The sequence below is a fragment of the Platichthys flesus genome, chromosome 2 (assembly GCF_949316205.1).
Source record: "Platichthys flesus chromosome 2, fPlaFle2.1, whole genome shotgun sequence".
NCBI lineage: Eukaryota > Metazoa > Chordata > Actinopteri > Pleuronectiformes > Pleuronectidae > Platichthys > Platichthys flesus.
The window spans coordinates 16,394,545-16,414,297 of NC_084946.1; the positions used below are offsets into that span (position 1 = coordinate 16,394,545).

Below are 19,753 nucleotides of genomic sequence, written 5' to 3' on the forward strand. Positions count from 1 at the left end.
GAATAACTTAACAAGATACTCCACATTCCTCTATCTAAAGCAGATAAGAGGCTGATCTTCCCCCTCTGAAATGACATGAAACCAAAAATTAAGGACTTATTTTTGTAATATTAAGACTTTATTCTTGAAATCATAGATTCTTTCATCTTTAAGCGGACCAAATACTCTTCATTTCATTCCTACTCAGTACTTCTGAAAGACAAGAATGATGCACACAGTGAGTTTTTCCCCCTAAACATTTATGAATACTGTCCAAACAAGTCACGTTTCTCTTATTAATCATCAGTGTCCTACATACGGTTGGTAAAAATAAATGAATTTATGATTAATAAAACTAGTAATAACTAATAAAAACACAAATACTGTAAGTAAACCCTCACACTGCCGCACTTCACAGCTTCTGGCCCATTTCTCAGTTATAAAATAGACTATTCATATAATCAGTCAAATCTGTGTCTGTTTCTAAGAAAAACGACAGTGTAGTTCCTTCATTATGGTAAATTGTTTAGTTTCCTGGCACTCGCACACAGTGAAGACCTTTCTTCCCTCTTTCTATGTTCTCCGCTGCTAATATGTAGAAGGAATGGAGGCCAAACTGGCAGAGTTTCTGTCCTGCACCACATCCAGATTGTGTCTGGAGTAGAATCCTGCAGTGATTCGGGTTTCTTTTGTCTTGAGTGAGAGCAGGACGTTTTTGGGAAGATGTTGGGCAAGGATCAAATGTAGATGGTTGCCAGTAATCAGCAGGCTGCTGGCATTTTGAGCCAAGCTGCTGAATCCCATCACGCCCTCGCCTGTCGTGTGCTGCAGTCCGACAGTTTGAGTTTAGTGTTTTTAATGTAAGATAACGCCATCGAAATCAGACTAGTCTTCATTTCAGAGTCACACAGTACAACATACATTTTTTTAACAGTAGAGTTAGAACAAGTGAACACTCTGTGTGTTTCCATGGGTGAATATTGCTTTCAGACTCATGATGGATGTAGATTTTCCCTGGACGGCTGGTGATTCTGGGTTTAAGCTGAATCTCAGTGTAGAGTCGATGGTAAGGACGAAGTGAGAGAAGTTTGCCGCTGCTTAATCTCCTGCTGCAGCTGCTCCTTCAGGGTGGAGACCTGCAGGATAAACAGTGGGCGACAAAATGCAAATTTTACATTTCCAATCTATGTCATTTAGATTGTCTGGGTAAGAAAAGGGCTCCAGAAGGCTGTGAACAAGGTTCTCTCTTAGCTGAAGATAACATGAGTGTGTGTAATCGGTTGCAGCTTGATTCAATTTGAAATGACTGTTGGGACTGTTGAGGTATGTTGTCATTATTTACATGATTTGAAACTACTTTACTATGTGTTGTATGTGAGGAATCGTCCATCTTTATACACAGTCTAGTTTACATGTGGACTATCAGCCTTGGGCTGCTTCTTTACTTAAAAAGCAAACACAATTAGAGAGGTATTACTCTGATCATGTTAATGTGATCATATATTGAAGCAGGGAATGAGAGAAGTCCAACTTCAAACCCTTGAGACCCGAGCCTGTGTGTCTGTACCTGCTCCTCCAGGCCTTTGACCCGGTGTCGGTGAGATCGCTCTCTGGTGCCCAGAGTGCGCTCGATGTCCCTCAAGCCCGTCCTCAGTCTCTCTGCCTCCCGCTGGGCCTCTTCGCGCTGCCTCCCCAAACTCTCACAGAGACTGTGCGACTGCTCCATCTCAGCCAGCTGAGTCTACTCATCACACACACACACACACACACACAAGGAAAATTGTAGAAAGTTTGGCAGGAAAGTGAAAACTAGAACAGTTTATACAAAAGAAGTTGAAACACTGAGCAGAGTTTGGCTGGAATAGGCGTCTAACTCAGTTCACTTTTTTGGAGTTTCACCAAAAGTAAGTCTTTCTAGAGCAATGTAAATGTCACCGTAAAAGCATTAGATGTAATTTGACAACTGTGCTATGACGTAGCTATAGGGAACATTGAGATCATACTTCTGCTGCTCACATTAAGGTAACGCTGATTCTCGGGGTGACTTGATATTGTTTGGGAAATTTATTTTATTTGAAAAAGGACTTTGGAGAGTTTATTTGTTTAATATATCAATTCATCAAAATGAAATAAAAGAGAGCCGTCATAAATCTATTTTTTGTTCTGCTACAACTTAAAACTGGCCTAACCCTTTTTATTGGTCTGAACGAGGCCAAACAGAATGTGTGATAAGTATGTTGTTTTCAGATTTCAGGGTAAAATCCTCCACCTCTTTCTATTGGTTTTTCCTCACATATTGATGATTTACTTTAGTTCAAATCATCCTCTCTTTGTGAGAAATAAAAAAAGATCCAAGTGCAAATTCCGAGACAAATACATACTATGAGGCTTTATGTTTTGAATATGCTACTTTTTTTATAATCAGATCATATTGGGACCCTGCAGCACATACTTGAGCGTTTGTGAATTTTTGCTTCAATCGATGAATTCTCCTGCATTTCGAGAAACACTGCGTAAGGAGAGGTGAACAGTCAGTCTGAAATAAACAACCTTAACGACTGTCTCTTCTTATGAAACCTATTCTCGCTTTATTTATCTGCTTGTTTAGAGCATGTCTGTGGTACTTAAAAAAAGCGTTTTTATAAGTTAAACAAAAAATGAAGCCTCCCCAGAAACATCTCACTAACTGCTTTGGTAGAACTTGTTCGTTTTTGGTGTTTACTCCAGGAAGTTTGTCTGGCAAAAGAATTGTTGATACACTTACAATATCCGTTGTGGCTGAGCTGTGATGTTAATCTCATGAAACCCTTCATCTCATGCAAACTAAATCCTTTGTTACCCAAGCAAGTCTTTCACAGCGTGAACAGTATGCTGTGTGGCGGCCGAGTTAGAAAAGGAAAAATATATAAATATACCACAAAAACATATGAAGTCCAAACTCTGGAGTTCATTAGTCATGTTTAAGACATTTTCTTCAGACTAAAACATGTTTGGCTTTGTCCTTCAGTAAAAGGTGACGGACTCCAGGATGTGCACAAGCTCACACCTCCGGCTGAGGTGTGAAGCAACAGCTTGACCAGCTGTCACTATGGCCCCGTCCACACCTTGTGTTAACATCCGTCCTGAGACATCCCATCACAAGTGGTCAGCGTTCAGTTCATCTGTTCACACCTGGTATCAAGGTACGCCCTGAATGTGTCTCCTGTGACCAATTGTGATCAGATCCCCCCCCCCCGCTCTAAATAACCATGTTTATCATCTGATATCATAGACATAGAATGATGTTGTTTTAGCCTAGTCTGAATATACAGATGTGTTTGTGTGAGTATTGGTGTGCGTGCTCGTGTGTGTTTGTCAGTATGTTTGCACAAGTGAGCGATGGACAAAGTGGGACAGAGAGTGTCAGAGTCAGGAGGGGCTGAGTTAATCAATGAGCTGGTTTTGAGGTTTCTGTGTTTATAAGTCCCACTGAAGACCAGTAAGTTAGTGTGGTGAGAATCAGTGTGTGCTCCCCACCTGCAGCATCAGGATCTGTTGCTGTGCTTCCTGCAGCTCCTGTTCAGTCGTGTTCAGAGAGCGATCCAAGCGACTTCTCTCTGCAGACAGTCTCATGCTGCCTTCCTCCGTCTTCAGCTTCTGACGTTCAACCTAATAACAGAACAGAAAGAAATCGAGATCCTGAGCAAAAAAAAGCTGTGAAACCTGTTTTAAATTCTTCTTTCCCACACGATACATAGTAGTTTACATTTGTTTTGGGTGGATAATAAATAAAAAATGAGAAAAAGATGATAAACACATCATAACATCCAAAAGCATGTCAAAATGTATTTTGTCTAAACAGAAGTGCAAAACTTGAATGAATCGAATAATCTAAGAATTGTTTATTTGTTGAAGCTCTATTGTTTATTTTATTGCGAGTTTTAATTTCCCTATTTCTGTTTTCACTTGTTCCATTTTAAAGCTGATTATATCAGGACTAGTCAATTTTATTTTGCTGCCATTGTAAAGCAATTTTAATGTGGCTTTGGAAAAGTGCTACATATCTAAAGTTATTATTATTATCTTATTCTATTTGTAAAAACTGATAATCTCCACCTCACTTAGCTTTGGAATGTGTTTTCAAAGAGGCAAAAACGCGTAACATTCCGACATGTTTCCAGAAAGTTCATGGACTTTGATATCACAAAGGTTCCTTTGTGAAGATCTGCTGACCTTATCCAGGGTGCTCCTCAGGGCGTTCTTGTCCTTCTCCAGCCTCACAGCCTGTCTCTCAGCGTCCTTCTTCTCCGTCTCCAGCATGGCGACCGCTCGCTGCAGCCCACGCAGTCTCTCCTCCACAGCCACCCGCTCTGTCTGAGCTGACTGGGCGCTGCGCTGAGCCTCCACCAGGGCGGCGGAGCGCTGACGCAGAGCCTGACCGAGGGAGGACACACACAATGGCGTCAAGAGGGACAGTAGGAGCAGCAGCTGCACTCCGAATCGTAGGTCATGTGCTGAAGGTTTAATCTGAGCAGAGAGAATCTTCACCTCTTGAGCGTTGCTGAGCTCAGCCTCCAGCTCCTCCCGTCTCATCTCACTCTGGTTCAGCTCACTCTGCAGGCTCTGCACGCGCTCAGTGAGGGTGGCCACGTTCCTCCTCGCTTCACCATATGAGGCCCGGACCTCATCCATTCGTTCCTTAGTGGCACAGAGCGATCATCACATAACCGTTCACTTCTCATCCTCATTGTGTCTGGACGTTTTTCCCTACTGTGTCGCTCACCTGTAGAAGTGTTTTGTCCTGTTCGGCCATACTCAGTGTCTTCTGCAGAGCGACCATTCGACTCTGTGTGCTGCTCTGAGCGGCTGCCACCTCCTGATGGTTCTGGTTCAGAGAGACGTTCTTCTCTCGGACTAAAGATTCAACTTCCTGAGCTTTGAGCAGAGCCTGACCCAGCCTGTCCACCTCTCTCTGAAGCAGAGACACCTGGGCGTCTCCCTCCGCCACCTGCCGTTTGAATCCAATTCAAATTAATGCAATTCCTCTACCAACCGGGGCAGCTTCAGACTACATACTGTGACCCTTGACCACTGGAATCCTGGAATCCAATCAATTCATCTTCGAGTCAAAATGTGAAGATGATCCCTCAAGGATGACTTGATATAGTGTTAAGAGGCAAAAACTGTGTTTTGTGACTTTAACCTTTGACCTTCAGTCACCAAAATTGTATTACTTCATCTGTGAGTCCAAGTGAACATTTGTAAAAAATTTGAAAGGACTCCCTGGATGTAAACATGTTCACAAGGCAAGATACAAAACGTCACAGTGACCTTTGACATCTAAAATGTAATCAGTCCTTCCTCGAGTTCAACTAAACATTTGTACAACATTAGCGAAAAAATTCCCCCAAAGTGTTGTTAGAATATCGTGTTCAAAAGAATAGGACGGATGAGGGACACTAGCACTGACGCATAAACACATCTCCAACTGTTTCCATAAACAGATCACTGGTTGTACCTGTTTGAGTAGAGAGTCATGTCGGTCCTGGGAGGCCTGGCTCTCTGCCTCCCTGTCTCCCAGACTCAGCTTGAGTCTCTGCAGCTCCCCCTCCAGACTGCGCCTCCCCAGCTCCACCCTGGTGGCGCGAGCTTCAGCCGCCTCCAGAGCCTCCCGCAGACGCTTCCTCTCGGCCTCCAGACGCATCTCAACAGCACGCTGCTTATTCAGCTGATCCTGCAGTGATTGAGGGAGGTCGGAGTACATTTTAAAGACAGATTCCTTTATTTGTATCAACTGTGAGAGCCTCACTCTGACTTTGTGTCCCTGTTTCCCCTCTGGTCCAGAAGGTGAATTATTACGAGAGGTGTTGGCATGAAGACAGACATATGGCGAGCTGACATGAGACACCGCGAGAGGTGTGACACTGTGTGTGAGGCATCTGTTGTTATTACATTCCCTGACACTCTCTGCTTCTGCTGTTGAGTGCTGCCATATGGCGATCATGACATCATCCTCCAATACGTGCTCACAAGAGCACAAACGTATGTGTGTACCTGTGTGTGTTTTTTGTCCGTCTCAGACGCATGCAGCATTCGCTCCAAGTCCTTCACCCGGTCGCTGAGAGCTCTCCTCTCTCTGTCTCCTCTCCTCACTGTCTCCTCCTGCTGCTGGAGTAACATCTGTGTCGTGGTCAAACGCTCATCCAGACCACGCCTCCCTACAGCCACAAACATTAACACACATCAACACAAGTGTCGGCACTAGCTATTAGTCGTTTAGTTTGAAGTTGAGATGTGTCTAACTATCTATCTGTCTATCTATCAACTTTGTTTAACAACGAACGACTAGCTTCACGTTTGTACGACGGGAGGAAATGTTGACGTCTAATTTATTTTTAATATAGAGTACATAATCTATCTAGATGGATGTGCATGGATGTACCTTCTTGGTATTCTTGTAAAGTGTTTTGTAGCTGAGTCAGACGACTCTGAGCAGAGACTCTTTCCCGCGTGAGCTCCTCCAGCTCCCGCTGCAGGGCCCCCTGCTGGCATCGAGCATCATCCTTCAAAATCAGCCAGAAACAAAGACTTGAATCATACAAACAAAAGAAAAACAGAGTGTGTGTCTGTGTGTGTGTATTGTGCAGCTCTTGTACCCGCTCCCTCTGTGTGTCTCGCAGGTCCTGGAGGAACTCTCTCAGACCACTTCTCAGTGTGTCGGGGTCCAGCTCGGGCTGAAGAAGAGGCAGCGGGGTTTCCCCTCTCTCAGGAGACACAGCCGCTGAGCCTAAAGTGTTGTCAGGGGTGCTCACGTGAAATTCTGTGAAAATTAAACAAGAAGAATTGCAATCAAATGCAGTTCGTTTATATGCTTGAACATCCACAGGAGGGAAGGAGGGGTCCGGTCAAGTCACCTAACAACAGAGCTGTGATTTAGTTGAGTATGTTGTGTTTCTCAACAATCTCTTAAAAAAAAAGGGATTATGAAGAAACTAAAGAGGTTTCTCTTCAAGACAGGCCTGCAATACTTAGATTTTTCTATTTAATTTTATAGGTCAATCATATGTTCTGTCGCATTTGATGAAATTCCATTTTCGTTTTGAAATGTTGATATTTTGTTCTTGTTTGTTTGTGGTTATTAATTTGTAAGTTTAGTTTAGAGAGGAACCCTTAAACCCATCAGACCTTGCTACACTATCCAGTTTCTTTGTATTCAAATTTGTTAATAAAGTATTCGATAATCTAAGGTATCACAAAGTGGGATCATGAAATTCATTCATTCTTACCTTTAGGAGGTGAGAGTGAGGAGCGCAGGGGTGAGATGCTGTGGTGGCGTGATATGTTGCAGGGTGAAATGGAGCTCCCCCCCGGGCTGCGCCCCCGCCCCCCTCTGCCACCTGCTCCGATGCCCAGCGTTCGCGTCAGTGCCGACTGGAGGCTGTGGAGACGAAACTCCAGGTCCCTCCTCCCAGCCTCGGCCCTGGTCAGCTCGGCCTCTGTGGCGGCCAGGCGGCCCTGGGCCTCGCTCAGCTGCAGGCTGGACTGAGCAGTAGAGTCTTGGGCTGTCTGAGCGCGCAGCGACAGGTTCTTAGATTCATCCTGGAGCTTCTTCTCACAGCCACGTGCCTCCTGCAGCTGAGCGCTCAGCTCCCTCTCGCAGAATCGCCAGCCAGACTCAGACTCCACCAGGCGCTTTTGAATCACAGAAAGCTACAGCGAAAAATAACAAGAGCTAGAATTACCACACTGCGGTTGTATACCTCCATCTACCAATACAGCTTCAGTCTATAGTCCAGAATATAATATGAGGTCACCATGACCTTAACCTTTGGCACCTGAAATCTAATCAGCTCATATTTGAGTCCAAAATTTGAATGAATTCCTTAAAGACATCAGAGATATCAAGTTCTAGAGGCCAGAAACATGTGTTGTGGGTTCCTGAGATGTTGCATTCATGCAAACAAGGTCACAGTGACCTTGAACCTTCATCTTCTACCCCCAAAATCTATTCAATTCATCCTTGAGTCCAACTAAACGTTTCTTTATCAACAATGTGGTAATTCCCTCAAGGCGAACTTGAGACGTCCGTACCAACGTATGAACGGGTGAACAACGGGAGTCTGTTGACAGTGAAGACAGTTATTAATGACTCTAAATATTTTAATTGTTTTCCCCCTCCTCACCTCTTTTTTTAGAGATTCTCTTGCCGCTTCAGCTTCATTCAACTTCTGTTTGAGGACGAAAACATCTTTCACTCTCTCCTCATCTCGTTGCTCCTCCACTGACAGACGAGTCTGCAGCTCGGCCACCTCCATCCCTTTCTGCTCCTTCTCCATGTCCAGGACCTTCAGCTGCAGCCGAGAAAAGCAAAAATCACAGCGACGTCACTCTACCGAGAAAAAACTGAGCACATAGTCTCGAGCGTGTTATGTGGCGGCGTGTCGGACCTGTCTGCGGAGCTCCTGGAGTTCTCTCCGAGCCTCGAGTCGTGACCTCTCAACTTCCCTCAGGCAGCTGCGTAGCTCGGCCACCTCCTTCTGAGCGGATGAGAAGTTCTCCTCCAGCACAGCGAGCCTCTGCTCCTTCTCCTCACACTGTCGCTTCACACTGACAAACACACAACCACACACTTACTTAAACACACTGATGCTAACATACCTGTATTTTTGTCCAATGGCCTTTCCCAGTCTTTCAACTGTTTACCTGATTCTCTCGGTTTCCGCACCTCGCAGACTTTCTCTCAGCTGGGTGTTTGATTGGCTGAGAGTGTCCCGCTCCTTGCTGACATCACCGAGGTTGCGTCGCAGCTCCATGCTCTCTCTCCTGTGGCTCTCTGCTGCGTCCTGGGTTTGGTTGAGATGGCGCTCGGCTTCCATCACGTCCCGCCTCAGCTGGTCTCTACTCTCCTCGGTCGCTGTGAAAGAAGCTCTGCACTGGTCCAACTGGAGGGCGAAAGTATCAGATAAAAAATCTAAATTAAGCTAGAATAATCGATACGATGAATACAGTCAGTACATCCACATCAGAGGTTTCACATGGTTTATATCTCAAAATATCTTCTTGTAAATATCATCAAAAGCGAAGGATGAAGTGATCAGTTTTAAAAATATTAGTTTACAAGTATTGAGATTGGCTATTAAGAGAAGGCATTTTTAAACATTTTAGGTATTTTTCTCATGATGCATATGTCATGAATAGCTGTTCTTTTCTGTCCAGTGCAGACTCATCTACCTCTTTGAGAGCAACATCCGCACGTGACTGAAGGTCGATACAAGTCTCTCGTAGACTCTGGACCTGACGTTGGTGATCACAGGCTGCGTCTTCCAGCTCAGAGCGAAGCTGCAGCAGCTCAGTGGTCAGAGCGCCGACTCTGACCTGCAGAAAACAGAACAAAAAAATTCTAAAAACAGAGTTTACTCAGTCAATCTGCGATATGTGTTTGTCTTATTCAACGTTAACAGAAGATAAATACGGACAGGATGAAGTGCCATCACCTGCTCCTGCTCCTTGTAATGCACCGCCTCTCTGGACATCTTCTCAGCCTCCAGGGATGCAGCTGACAGCTCCACCTGCAGACTGCTCACCCTGTCAGACAAAACACTCTTCTCTGCCTCCTTCAGAGAAAGAGCCTGGGGAGAGAGAAGAAGTCTGGTTCACAAAGAGATGGAACTCATAGCAGAAGTTCCCGGGGTGATCCTCACTGTTTCTACACTGCATTAAATAACAAGACAAGTCCAGATGGAATGTTTGAAACCTTTATCAAATACTCATCCATTGTTTTCATCTACAAATACACTGACATTGTTGATCATGATATTAGGATTCCTCTTGATAACCTACTTCTAGGAGGTTCTGTTTTCCTCCATCTGTTTGTTTATTTGTTTCTTTTTCACCAGGATTAGACAACTATACAGATTTCCATGACTCTTGGTCGAAGGATGGGACTAGTGCCAAGAAAGAAGCCATTGAATTTCGGCATAAATAAAGGTCAAAGGAGGATCCAGGATTTTTAATACTTTCTTTAATACTGCGAGACAGTGTTTTTCCACATTGTCACTAATGTCCTAGGGAATAAGTCATGGATCCTGATGAAAAAGGGGAGTGATATCTATGAGTGTGTGCAATTTGGTGCCTATCCAAATAAAAATCTAGATCTACTGGAGTCCCTCAGGGTTGGAGTCGGATCAGACCTGTTGTTTCTCAGTCTCGGCCTGCAGCAGACTCTGGTCTCTGTCATGCTGGAGACTCCTCAGTTCCTCCTGCAGCTCCTCTCGTTCCCTCTGCGCTCGGTGGAGATGCTCCTCCGTCTCCTGCCGGAGCTTCCTCAGCGCGACCTCGTGCTCCACCAGCAGGCATTGCCGCAAGATTTCCTGTGAAGCAGAGCGGCCAAGAGAAGAGATCGAAAAACGGATTAAAGAGTCGTTAGCATAGAACAGCCTGATTCCAGATGCAGAATGGATTCACACTGAGCCACTTCTGACCTTTTCTGAGACCAGCCTCTCCACCTCCTCCTGGTGTTCAGAGATGGCCTTGCGTAACGCCTGCTGGGCCTCCAGCTGTGCAGCATTTAGAGACTGAGTCAGAGCCTGTTTCTCCCGCTCGGCCTGTGTCAAAATATTCTCCCCCTCTGAGCGGAGATGCCACAGTTCAGCTGGAAATCACATCCAAGGAAAACAAAACAGAGGGAAACACAATTCAACCACAGTGTATCACATCACTCACCAACTGGCTTTCTCGTTATATCAAATATCTTCAGTTTTCTCTCCTCTGTTTTATTCATACAATCCTCATGTCTCTTTGGGGTTTGACGTGCTGTCTCCCCCGTCACTCACCTGCGGCAGTTTCAGAGCGGACTCGCAGGGTTTGGTTCTCCGTCTCCAGCTGCTCCCTGCGAGACTCCACCTGGACCAGCTGCTGCTGCACCTCGAACAGACTCGTCTCCAGGGACTCACGTTCCGACCTGCAGGGTTGCGCAAACACAAAGCTCTACACAAAGCCACTCACACGTGTGACAGCGAATGTGTTGAGGACAAACAACGACGCGCACCTGTAAGCAGCCAGCTCCTCGGACAGCACCGTGTTTTCCCTCTCAGACGCCGTCAGCTGAACCACGAGAGACGCTTTGTCTCGGGCCAGTTCTGCCCGACCGCGGCCGACCTCCTCCAACGCCACCTCGCTCCGCTGGCCCTCTCCTCTGGCGAGACTCAACTCTGACCCCAGAGAGGTCACCTCGCCACAGAGCTGATAACAAAGTGAGTGGAACAAATTACAAAACAGACAAATTCGGCTGCATTCAAAGTATCTATAAAAGAAGTCAAATCATCTATGTAACCTAATTGTGACTTAAATAGGCTGATAATTTGCAGTTGCATTAGTGACAGTTTTTGCTCAAATGTTTTCAGGAAACCTTTAACCTTTAAATGATGATGTTATATATTCTGTTAAGTACCTGGGTGACTTTCTCCTGCAGCTTCAGTCTCTCAGCCCTGAGACTCTGGAGCTCTGCCTCCATTCCAGCCCGGCTCAGCTCAGTGTCCTGCAGCGACTGCTGGAGAGTGATGCGTGTGGAGTCCAGCTCCAGCCGGTCCTGCTCCATTCGCACCAGCTCGTCCCTGATGGTCAACTTGTCCTGCTCCGCCTGCCGTTTCTGAGCCTGCAGGAGGGTCCTCTCCTCGTCCATCTTTGAGAGAGAGGTGAGAGTGGGACGTTTACATTAGAGGCCCTGAAAGCTTTTTACTTTGAGCAATGAGATCCTGTTTTAACAATCAATTTTCTGCCAAAGTTTGCTCTTTTTTGAATATTTCCCAATTATCACAATATTTCTATGTTTCAGTATTTTTTTTTTGCTAGTGCTCTTTTTCTTTTTTCATTTTTTTCTACATTCTTGGCTGGAATTGTATCTTTATTTAATTATTACATTTACTAATGTTCCAACTTTTATTATCCCCTTTGCTGCTGTAACATGGAAAATTTCCCCATAGTGGGACTAAGAAAGGATCATCTTGTCATGTCTTGTTTTTCCTAACTTGTCTTGTATGTGGTCTGAAAAGGGGAGGACTCAGGAAAAAGGGAATTTTCGTGTAAGATATTTGAATTTGGAGTCTTGAGTCTTATGACAGTTGTGGGGCTGGTTAATTATGCTATCCCCTCAATCAAATCTCATTCAGTCCTGATGAGGCAGCTGATGTCTGAGAAATTGCAAAGGTTTACGACTGGATGATTTAATAAGGATTTTACTCTGTGACCATGATGGTGGGATGGCTGCATCGGAGGATTTTTGTAACTTTCCAACAATGATGTCTAATTCATAGAGTGTTAAACAAAACTCAGCTGATACACACACACATTCATTTCCAGGTCCCTGAAGTTCCCTCACCTGTAATATGCAAGTGTTCAGCTCAGTTTTTTCCTGGACCAGACTCTCATTCATGTGGCCCATTTTGGCCAGAGAGTCTCTGAGAGCTGCGGCCTCAGACTGCAGCTTGTTCAGGAGCAGAGAGAGCTCTGCATTACAGCTCTCAGTCTGGAGGGACAGGGACGTCACAAAGGTCAAAACAACACAAAAATACACAAACACACCAAATCAAACCAGAAAACACTCAATGATTCAACTGTTTCTCACTTTGGCGAGCGCCTCAGAAAGTTGGGCTTTCTCTCTCTCCAGCAGCTGCCTCTCAACCTCCCCCTGCTGGTGAGTTTCCTTCACTGTAGACAACTCTGCACGCTGAGCGGACGCTCGAATCTCGCTCTGATCCCACAGCTTCTGTCTGTATCAAACACATGCAAACAGAGAACTATAACAAAACTCCATTGCCTGAGCCAAGGAGGCTGTGTTTTCATCTGGGTTTTGTTTGTTCAATTATATTTCCCTTTTTTTTATCATTGCGGGATAAAGCTTTTTTAAATATTTTCATTGATTTCTCAGAGAATAACTCATTCATTTAAAAAAACGTAACTTAAAGTGCTAGATATTTAAGAGTGTGAGCCGGAAATTTAAATAAAAATCTGGATCTAGTTAATTTAAAATTGGTTTCACAAGGGGCCTGCAGTATCCGCACTCCAGAGTGCTATTCTAGTTTGAAGGCTACTAATGCAAGAATTAGACAGAAGATTAGAAATACAAATGTTTTATAGACTAAGTCTTTTTTTCAGGTATTTTTATAGGGAATAACTTTGTCCAAAAAGTCCAACCACTTTTGTCAGGCGTCTGTCAGAGGAGCAGTCGTGGTGCTTTAGAATACAGGATATATATCAGATCTTTTCCAAAGTGGATGTTGGTTAATGAGGTTTGAATATCGACAGACGGAGACTTTCTGCTTTGTAAGCTGATACACAACTTCTTGATGTCTCCCTGTGACTACGTGTGTGTTTGCTGTTTGTGTGTCGGCTTCACCAGACTAGACTGTGGATTAGTGTCTACATCGCATTCACTTAATCACTGTATATTACCCTACTTACATCCTCTGAGTCTCTGCCTTCACACGGTCTCTCTCCTGAATGGCGGCCTCCTTCTCCTCCCTCTCGTGATCACGCTCTCGCTGCATGGACGCCCCCGTCAGCTGCAGCTTCTCGCAGTCCATCTGCAGCATCTGGCTGCTGCTCTGTGCCGCCTGTACGCTCTTCTCCAAGTTAACCTTATCACTGTGAGATGCATGTTGGAGAACACATTGTAGAGTACGTGTTACTCAGGGATCGGGAGCAAAATCGTTAAATGTGATGGGACAGAGTGTGAACCTGGCCAGCGTGTCTCTCTCCTGCTTCAGACGCTCCTTTTCTCTCTGTGTGGTCTCCCGCTCTCTCTGAGCTGCATCCCTCTCTCTCTGCAGAGTTTGGTTTCGCTGTTCTGTTTCTCTTTTAGTCCCATCAGCCTCTGAAAGCTGCTTTCTTAACTGTTGTATGGAGGACTGGGCTGAGACGAGACGCCCTCGAACATCCTGCAAACATGCATATGTGTGGTTTTGTTAAGGTGGTGCTCTGCGTCTTCAAAACTTAAACACTGGCATACAATGAATAAAGTATCTTTGTAATTTCTCTGAGTAATAAGGAAATAAGCACTGGGTGTGTATGTGTGTATGTGTGTGTGTGTGTGTGTGTGTGTGTGTGTGTGTGTGTGTTTGTGTGGTCCTAAATCAGACAGAGGGGTGTAGAAATGTACTTGTCACCTGCAGCTGGAGCAACTTGTTTGTGAGTGCAGAGCGCAGAGCAGACAGCGCTGCCTCTGTGGGAGCAGCCAGCGAGGAAAGACGAGAGGGGGAGGACGACCTCCTAGAGGAGGAGGAGCGGTGAGAGGACGAGCCGCGCATCAAGGCCAGCAGAGGAGCCATAGAGTTGTCCTGGTCCGCTTCAGAGGACGACTCTCCGTCTGACAAAACCGTCTTGAAAACACAACTCAAATGAGGATTTTGCATCGTGATGGTGTGAGTGTGTGTGCAGCTGTGTGCAGCTTGTTACCTGCGCAATGTCTTGCAGTGTTTCCAACAACATTTCCGTGTGAGCTCTCATCATCTGCATGTCAGTCTCATCATGACCACTCTGCTCCTGCAGGAAAGTTCAGGAAAAAATGAGCACAGATCCCTCGTTGACCTGAAGGAGTTGGTTTAATGCAAGTGACCACTACAATCCATTGTGACCGTTCTCTCACCTCCAGCCTCCTCGCCAGCTTGACCAGTTCTCTCTCTCTCTCCTCCATTTGGCCCTTTAGTCTCTCCGCCTCTCGCACAGAATCCGACAATCTTGATCGACAAACATGAAAAAAATCATTTGGTGGAAAATCAGCCGATGTAAAAGATGCCAATGATTCCTAAGACACTGTTATCAAATACTTAAGACAGAGAAATGTAATTGAGGCTTGATATTTTACAGTTTGGCAAACTTGATACGAAATAAGTATGAAGAAACAGAGAAAACAAATACAACAAAACAAAAATAAGATTTTTTAAGTAAAACTTAAAAATGAGTATGATCTATGAGTATGTGAAACTTAATATATATGTATAACTCTTTTCATGTACCCAGGCTTCATCTTCTTAAAGAACCAGATCATTTCTAACACACATATTCATCTTATGCACTGATGATGTAACTGAGCCGGTTTCACTCTTGAACTGTAAATGACCTGACATTGTTTATGGAGACAATGGATGGGACTTTTCCGTGGAAACTTAATAACAATGGTACTGACTTGGTATTGAGCTCACTCCTCTCTGTGTCTGTCCTGGTCTGAACATTCATCATCTCCGTCAGTCGCTCTCTCAGCTGCTGCTCCAGCTGAACCCTGAGAGCCTTCTCTCCCTCCAGAGCCAGAGCTGCTCCTCCCTCTCGGCTGTGCAGAGAGGCGGCCACACCTGCACAGGACACCTGAGCAGAGTGGGAGACCCGGGCCAGCTCGTTTCGCATTTCTGACAAGTCCCTGAGATTAAGGGGAGGAGGAAGGGGAGGGAGGAAAACGTGAAATGTGAACGCGCACAGCTCCCAAATAAAAACAACGTGCACACTGCTGATCTTAACCTCTCAGTGGCGCTCTTCATTTCACAGACGTGCCTCCTGAACCCAACCACCTGACGCCACACCATCAGCAAACGACTGTGCTCACTGGTGAAATAACTGTGGAAAGACTGAGAGGAAGAGAGGAGGGAAAACACAAATAAACCATCCAGACTTCACGTTCTCCTTGACGCTCGTTTAAATGTTTCACAGTTTACGGCATCCTTCTCCCACCTCTTCTTCTCTCCTCCAGTCGGACTCCTTTTGTTCCAGCTCTTCTCTGGCTTTCATCCAATCAGCCGTGAGCCTGCGGATGTCCTGGCTGAGAGCCTCATTGGCCAAACCCGCCTGCTCCAACTGCTCCCTCAGCATCGCATTCACTGCAGACAAACTGCTGCTCCTGACAACAAAACGAAACACAAAGGAAACACTGAGTGCGCAGCTTACAGCTTCAGAGAGTCGGAGAAAACAACAGGATGTTTTGACGTTTCTCTCAAAGTGAAGAGCCATGTAAAGAATGACAGATATGAAGGAATATCAGCGTTCCAGAATTACTTTTAAAGTGTATTCAAATGTATGTATGAATTTGGGAACATGGTTTATAGTTTTATTACAGCCTGCACATATTCTGATCGGAGGCAGAGCCAGGGGTGGGGCCACTGAAACCTGATTGGACCCTGAAGTGCGCCTGTCCTGTCAGTAGTCACTTACCCACAATATAATGTTCTAAGCTTTTAGGGGGGGGGGGGGGGTTAGTTGTCACCTCTGTTGTTCTTCCTCCAGACAGATTAGAGCATCTTCCAGGTTGCTGCCTGATTCTTCCTGATGGCGACCGTTTGACGTGTCATTGGGACTCTACATGAGAAAACATGTGAGGGGTCAATGGTCGTGTGGATAAAAGTTGGTTTCCTCAATGTTAGAAAGTAAACTCACATTGTGGAGCTCTGTGGACTTGTCCTGCAGCATCTGCTCCAGATCCACACATCTCTTTTTGTACTGAAGTACCTGCAGACACAGCACAGAAATCGGTATCCTAATTCACGCATCACTGACCACGTCACAGTTAAAGGGCAAGTGTGAAACAATCCTACCTTGGCCTGTAACTTCTGCACCAGCTGCGCCTGCCTCTGCTGACCCTCCTGGTACGCGGTGAGTTTCCGCTTGTAGGAAGCTTGTTCCTCGTCCAGCCGTCTGCGTAGATCCACGTTCTGCTGAGCCAGGCTGCGGGACTCGGGGGAAACGTGGTCGCCCTCTCCCGTGTCGAAGCGTAGCGCCTGTTCCAGCTGAGGGTTTAAGCGAAGGTGAGAGGCAGAGGGCGATGTTCGATGAAGTGACACCTGGTCAATATTTGAGGAAAGATGTGATGTTCATGTGGCCTCAAACATTATTTGACCTTTGACCTTTGACCACCTAAATCTAATCATTAAATCTGTGAGTTTCACACCACACCTAGTTCCAGTCACTCACTGTAATTCACTCTTATTTAAATTAGTTACGGGCGGAGATAAGACCTCACCATGTTGCAGAGAACACGTACAAGCTACTGGATTTAAGCTTCTCAAACATTGCTCCGAGGACCCCTCCTCAACTCCACAGACTGAAAATCTGATTAGCATTGATATATAAGAATCGATAGAGTTTGGTGACGGAGCCATTTTATCTGACAGTGAACCTACTTGAATCACCCTTTTGTTTTTTCGGGACGTGAGTTTTCTTTATTAATGTGTAACCCAAAAAGCTACATTGACCCCCCCCCCCCCCCCCCCCCCCACCACCACCACCACTCAAGCCCCTGTTTACAGTTGCCCAGGGTAACAGACACCATGGCAACATTCCACTTCAGCTCATTCCAGCCCCCATCACCTGGGAGACGGGCAGACCTCACACAAAGAAACCCCAACAGTTGAAAGAAAGGAAGATATCACAGCCCCTTTGGGTTGACAGTGTTTAACATGAAGGATTTTCAAATGTTTGAGGTCTAACTTTTTATACAAAGAGTGCAGAGGATGTCAGGGGTCAGATCACGGTTGAAAATCAGGACACATTGTTCACCATCATATCTAATGTCTCTCCGAGCTTTGTTTTTATCCAGCTTACTGCAGCTCACGTCTCTACTGTTGCCGTTGTCCTGGTGTGTTGCCTTACCCTCTCACTTATTGCACCGTACTTGATGGCGAGCTCATCTCGGTCTGCCCTGCTGTGTGCCAGCAGATCCTCCAGCCTCCCCAGCTCTCCCTGCAGCACTCGGTTCTCCTCCTGGAGGGACATGACCGAGGACATGGCCCCCGCTGTGGAGAGGACACAGAGAAAGAGACCCCGATTAGGCAAAGAGAGGGGTCTCATCTTTAATTTGATAACACACAAGCAGACTGTGGCCACTCACAGCTATCACTGAGGTTCTGTGTGACGATCTGTCGTACTCGTGCTGGCAGACATGTAGCGGGAGCATCAGGCGAAGGGCCCCGGACCGTCAGCCGCTTCTCCTCAGACAGAACACTCTCCTCCAGCCTCTGTGAACAGAAAACACACATGAGTCCTCGAGACCAAACAGGATGAGAGACAATAATGACAGTAATCGAGAAAGTATGAATGTTTAGCTTGAGACACAGGCAATGACAAGAAAGAAGTGAAAGATTATGTTGATTGTGATGAAGTGCCACCAGACCAGGGGGTGCCACACTGCTCCAAAAGTGCTGCGTAGTGGACACAACAGCGTCCTCCAACACGCACGCAGATGGATGTGTCACATTGAACACCAGACAGCTCCTACATTAAATATGCGATAGGAGCCAGAGATAGAGCCGCTGCGCCTCACCTGGATCACGCTCTCAAGCTTGTTGGAGTCCGCCTCCGAGTTTTCCGCTGCGCTCATCGCGGTGCCAGCAGATATTCCAGATCCCTCGGGGGAATCGGATTAACTCAGTCCAACGATCGTCTTTTACTTCCCGGACGAGAGCGAATCAGATCTGAGGGGTAACAACTTTGCAACCGCGGTTGTTTTGTTGCCGTTGAAGTCGCAGAGGAGCGGAGCGTGCGCGCGTCCTGCTCCGGCTCGACCAGGCACAGATTGAGGACAGCAGTCAGCAGGATTAGTGGCTTTAAAGATGCACAGCTCCTCCACCGCCTCCGCACTCTCACTGCACGGCGCAGCAACACGCACCACACACAGTGGCGATGCTAGAGTCTACTGGGCCCCAGGCAAGAAGTCCCAGGGGGCTGTTAAGTTATCTGACTTGCACAGGTATGACTTGGCGTGAAAGTATAAGAGGAGCGTCCATTTTTTTTTTCAGAATCAGAATCAGAATGTGTTTATTGCCAAGTAGGTTTAAACATACCTGGAATTGGCATAGAATGAACATAAAAACATAAAAACACAATAAATACAACACACATTAGAAAAAAAAACAATATATATATACTGTATATATATAAAATAAAAATATATATAAAAGGTAAAAGATATAAAAAGTAGAGTAAAAAGTGAAACGCAAAATGCAAAACAGCAGAGCAATGTCAATTTGCAATATGCAATGTAATTTAATATAATATAATATAATATAATATAATATAATATAATATATTATATCCTTTATAAGTATTTATTCCTAACATGTGCACCGGCTTTATATCCAACCGTCTCTGCACAGCATACAGAGAACTAACGACAAACAAGTCATACATGCAGGTATGAGAAACCTTAACACCTCAAATATTAAAGCCAATGTTACCGTAATACATTGATAAGAGCGTTATCCATAATGATAGTTTAACAACCCACTCGCTCTTATCTCATTAGGTTGCATGAAAACAAAAGTAACATAATGTGGTATCCTCGTTATCTTATAAGGAAACAACAAACTCTTTTCAATCTTAGTACCAAACATGTTCCGCGCAAATCTTTTTTACTTTAGCTTAGTAGCTGGCTTTGTCAGGACATCAGGAATCATTTGCTCAGTAGGACAATATTCCAAAATAAACTTTCCATTGTTCACATTTTGCCTTAAAAAATGATACTTAATGTCATCGTGCTTGCACCGTTGTCTGTTGACGGTTTTTTTGGCGAGTGCTATGGCACCTTGGTTGTCTTCATACTGTGTTTGTGCATATTGGTATGTTCCTACACCCCTGAGTAGCTGTTCTAAGTAGATGCCTCCCTCTATGGCTGATGCTAAGGACATGTATTCAGCCTCACAAGTGAATAAAGCTACTGTTGGTTGTTTTCTTGTTTTCAAGGATCTCAAAGAGCTTCCCTCATTTAGACTGAAACAATAACCTGATGTACTACGCCTATCCGCTGGATCTGTTGCCCAGT

The 19,753-nt window shown here is 45.3% G+C and overlaps 1 protein-coding gene across 1 annotated transcript; it reads right to left on the bottom strand.

The window, feature by feature from the left end:
* Positions 1 to 96: 96 nt before the first annotated feature.
* LOC133966713 (rootletin-like) lies at positions 97 to 18,570 on the bottom strand. The gene is made up of 37 exons (XM_062401757.1): positions 18,257 to 18,570; positions 17,825 to 17,951; positions 17,587 to 17,729; positions 16,533 to 16,724; positions 16,375 to 16,446; positions 16,205 to 16,296; positions 15,676 to 15,841; positions 15,466 to 15,572; positions 15,140 to 15,367; positions 14,600 to 14,690; positions 14,410 to 14,496; positions 14,121 to 14,333; positions 13,693 to 13,892; positions 13,417 to 13,599; positions 12,581 to 12,725; positions 12,335 to 12,481; positions 11,408 to 11,638; positions 11,006 to 11,199; positions 10,791 to 10,918; positions 10,440 to 10,609; positions 10,149 to 10,328; positions 9,453 to 9,587; positions 9,190 to 9,333; positions 8,662 to 8,900; positions 8,406 to 8,565; positions 8,142 to 8,309; positions 7,245 to 7,668; positions 6,615 to 6,778; positions 6,401 to 6,521; positions 6,013 to 6,176; positions 5,477 to 5,692; positions 4,742 to 4,966; positions 4,507 to 4,656; positions 4,192 to 4,392; positions 3,496 to 3,627; positions 1,547 to 1,720; positions 97 to 1,115 (listed from the first exon to the last, which is right to left on the bottom strand). The coding sequence occupies exons 1-37, from the start codon at positions 18,311 to 18,313 to the stop codon at positions 1,029 to 1,031; spliced, it is 6,057 nt and encodes a 2,018-aa protein (XP_062257741.1). The 5' UTR covers positions 18,314 to 18,570; the 3' UTR covers positions 97 to 1,028.
* Positions 18,571 to 19,753: the final 1,183 nt, after the last annotated feature.

Bases quoted from the DNA above. Each gene is read 5' to 3' on its own strand.
- LOC133966713 (XM_062401757.1), bottom strand. From the start codon at position 18,313: ATGAGCGCAGCGGAAAACTCGGAGGCGGACTCCAACAAGCTTGAGAGC. The intron at 16,297-16,374 runs GTGAGTTTACTT...TTTCTCATGTAG, and splicing joins AGTCCACAGAGCTCCACAAT to AGTCCCAATGACACGTCAAA. The intron at 12,482-12,580 runs GTGAGAAACAGT...CTGTCCCTCCAG, and splicing joins TTTCTGAGGCGCTCGCCAAA to ACTGAGAGCTGTAATGCAGA.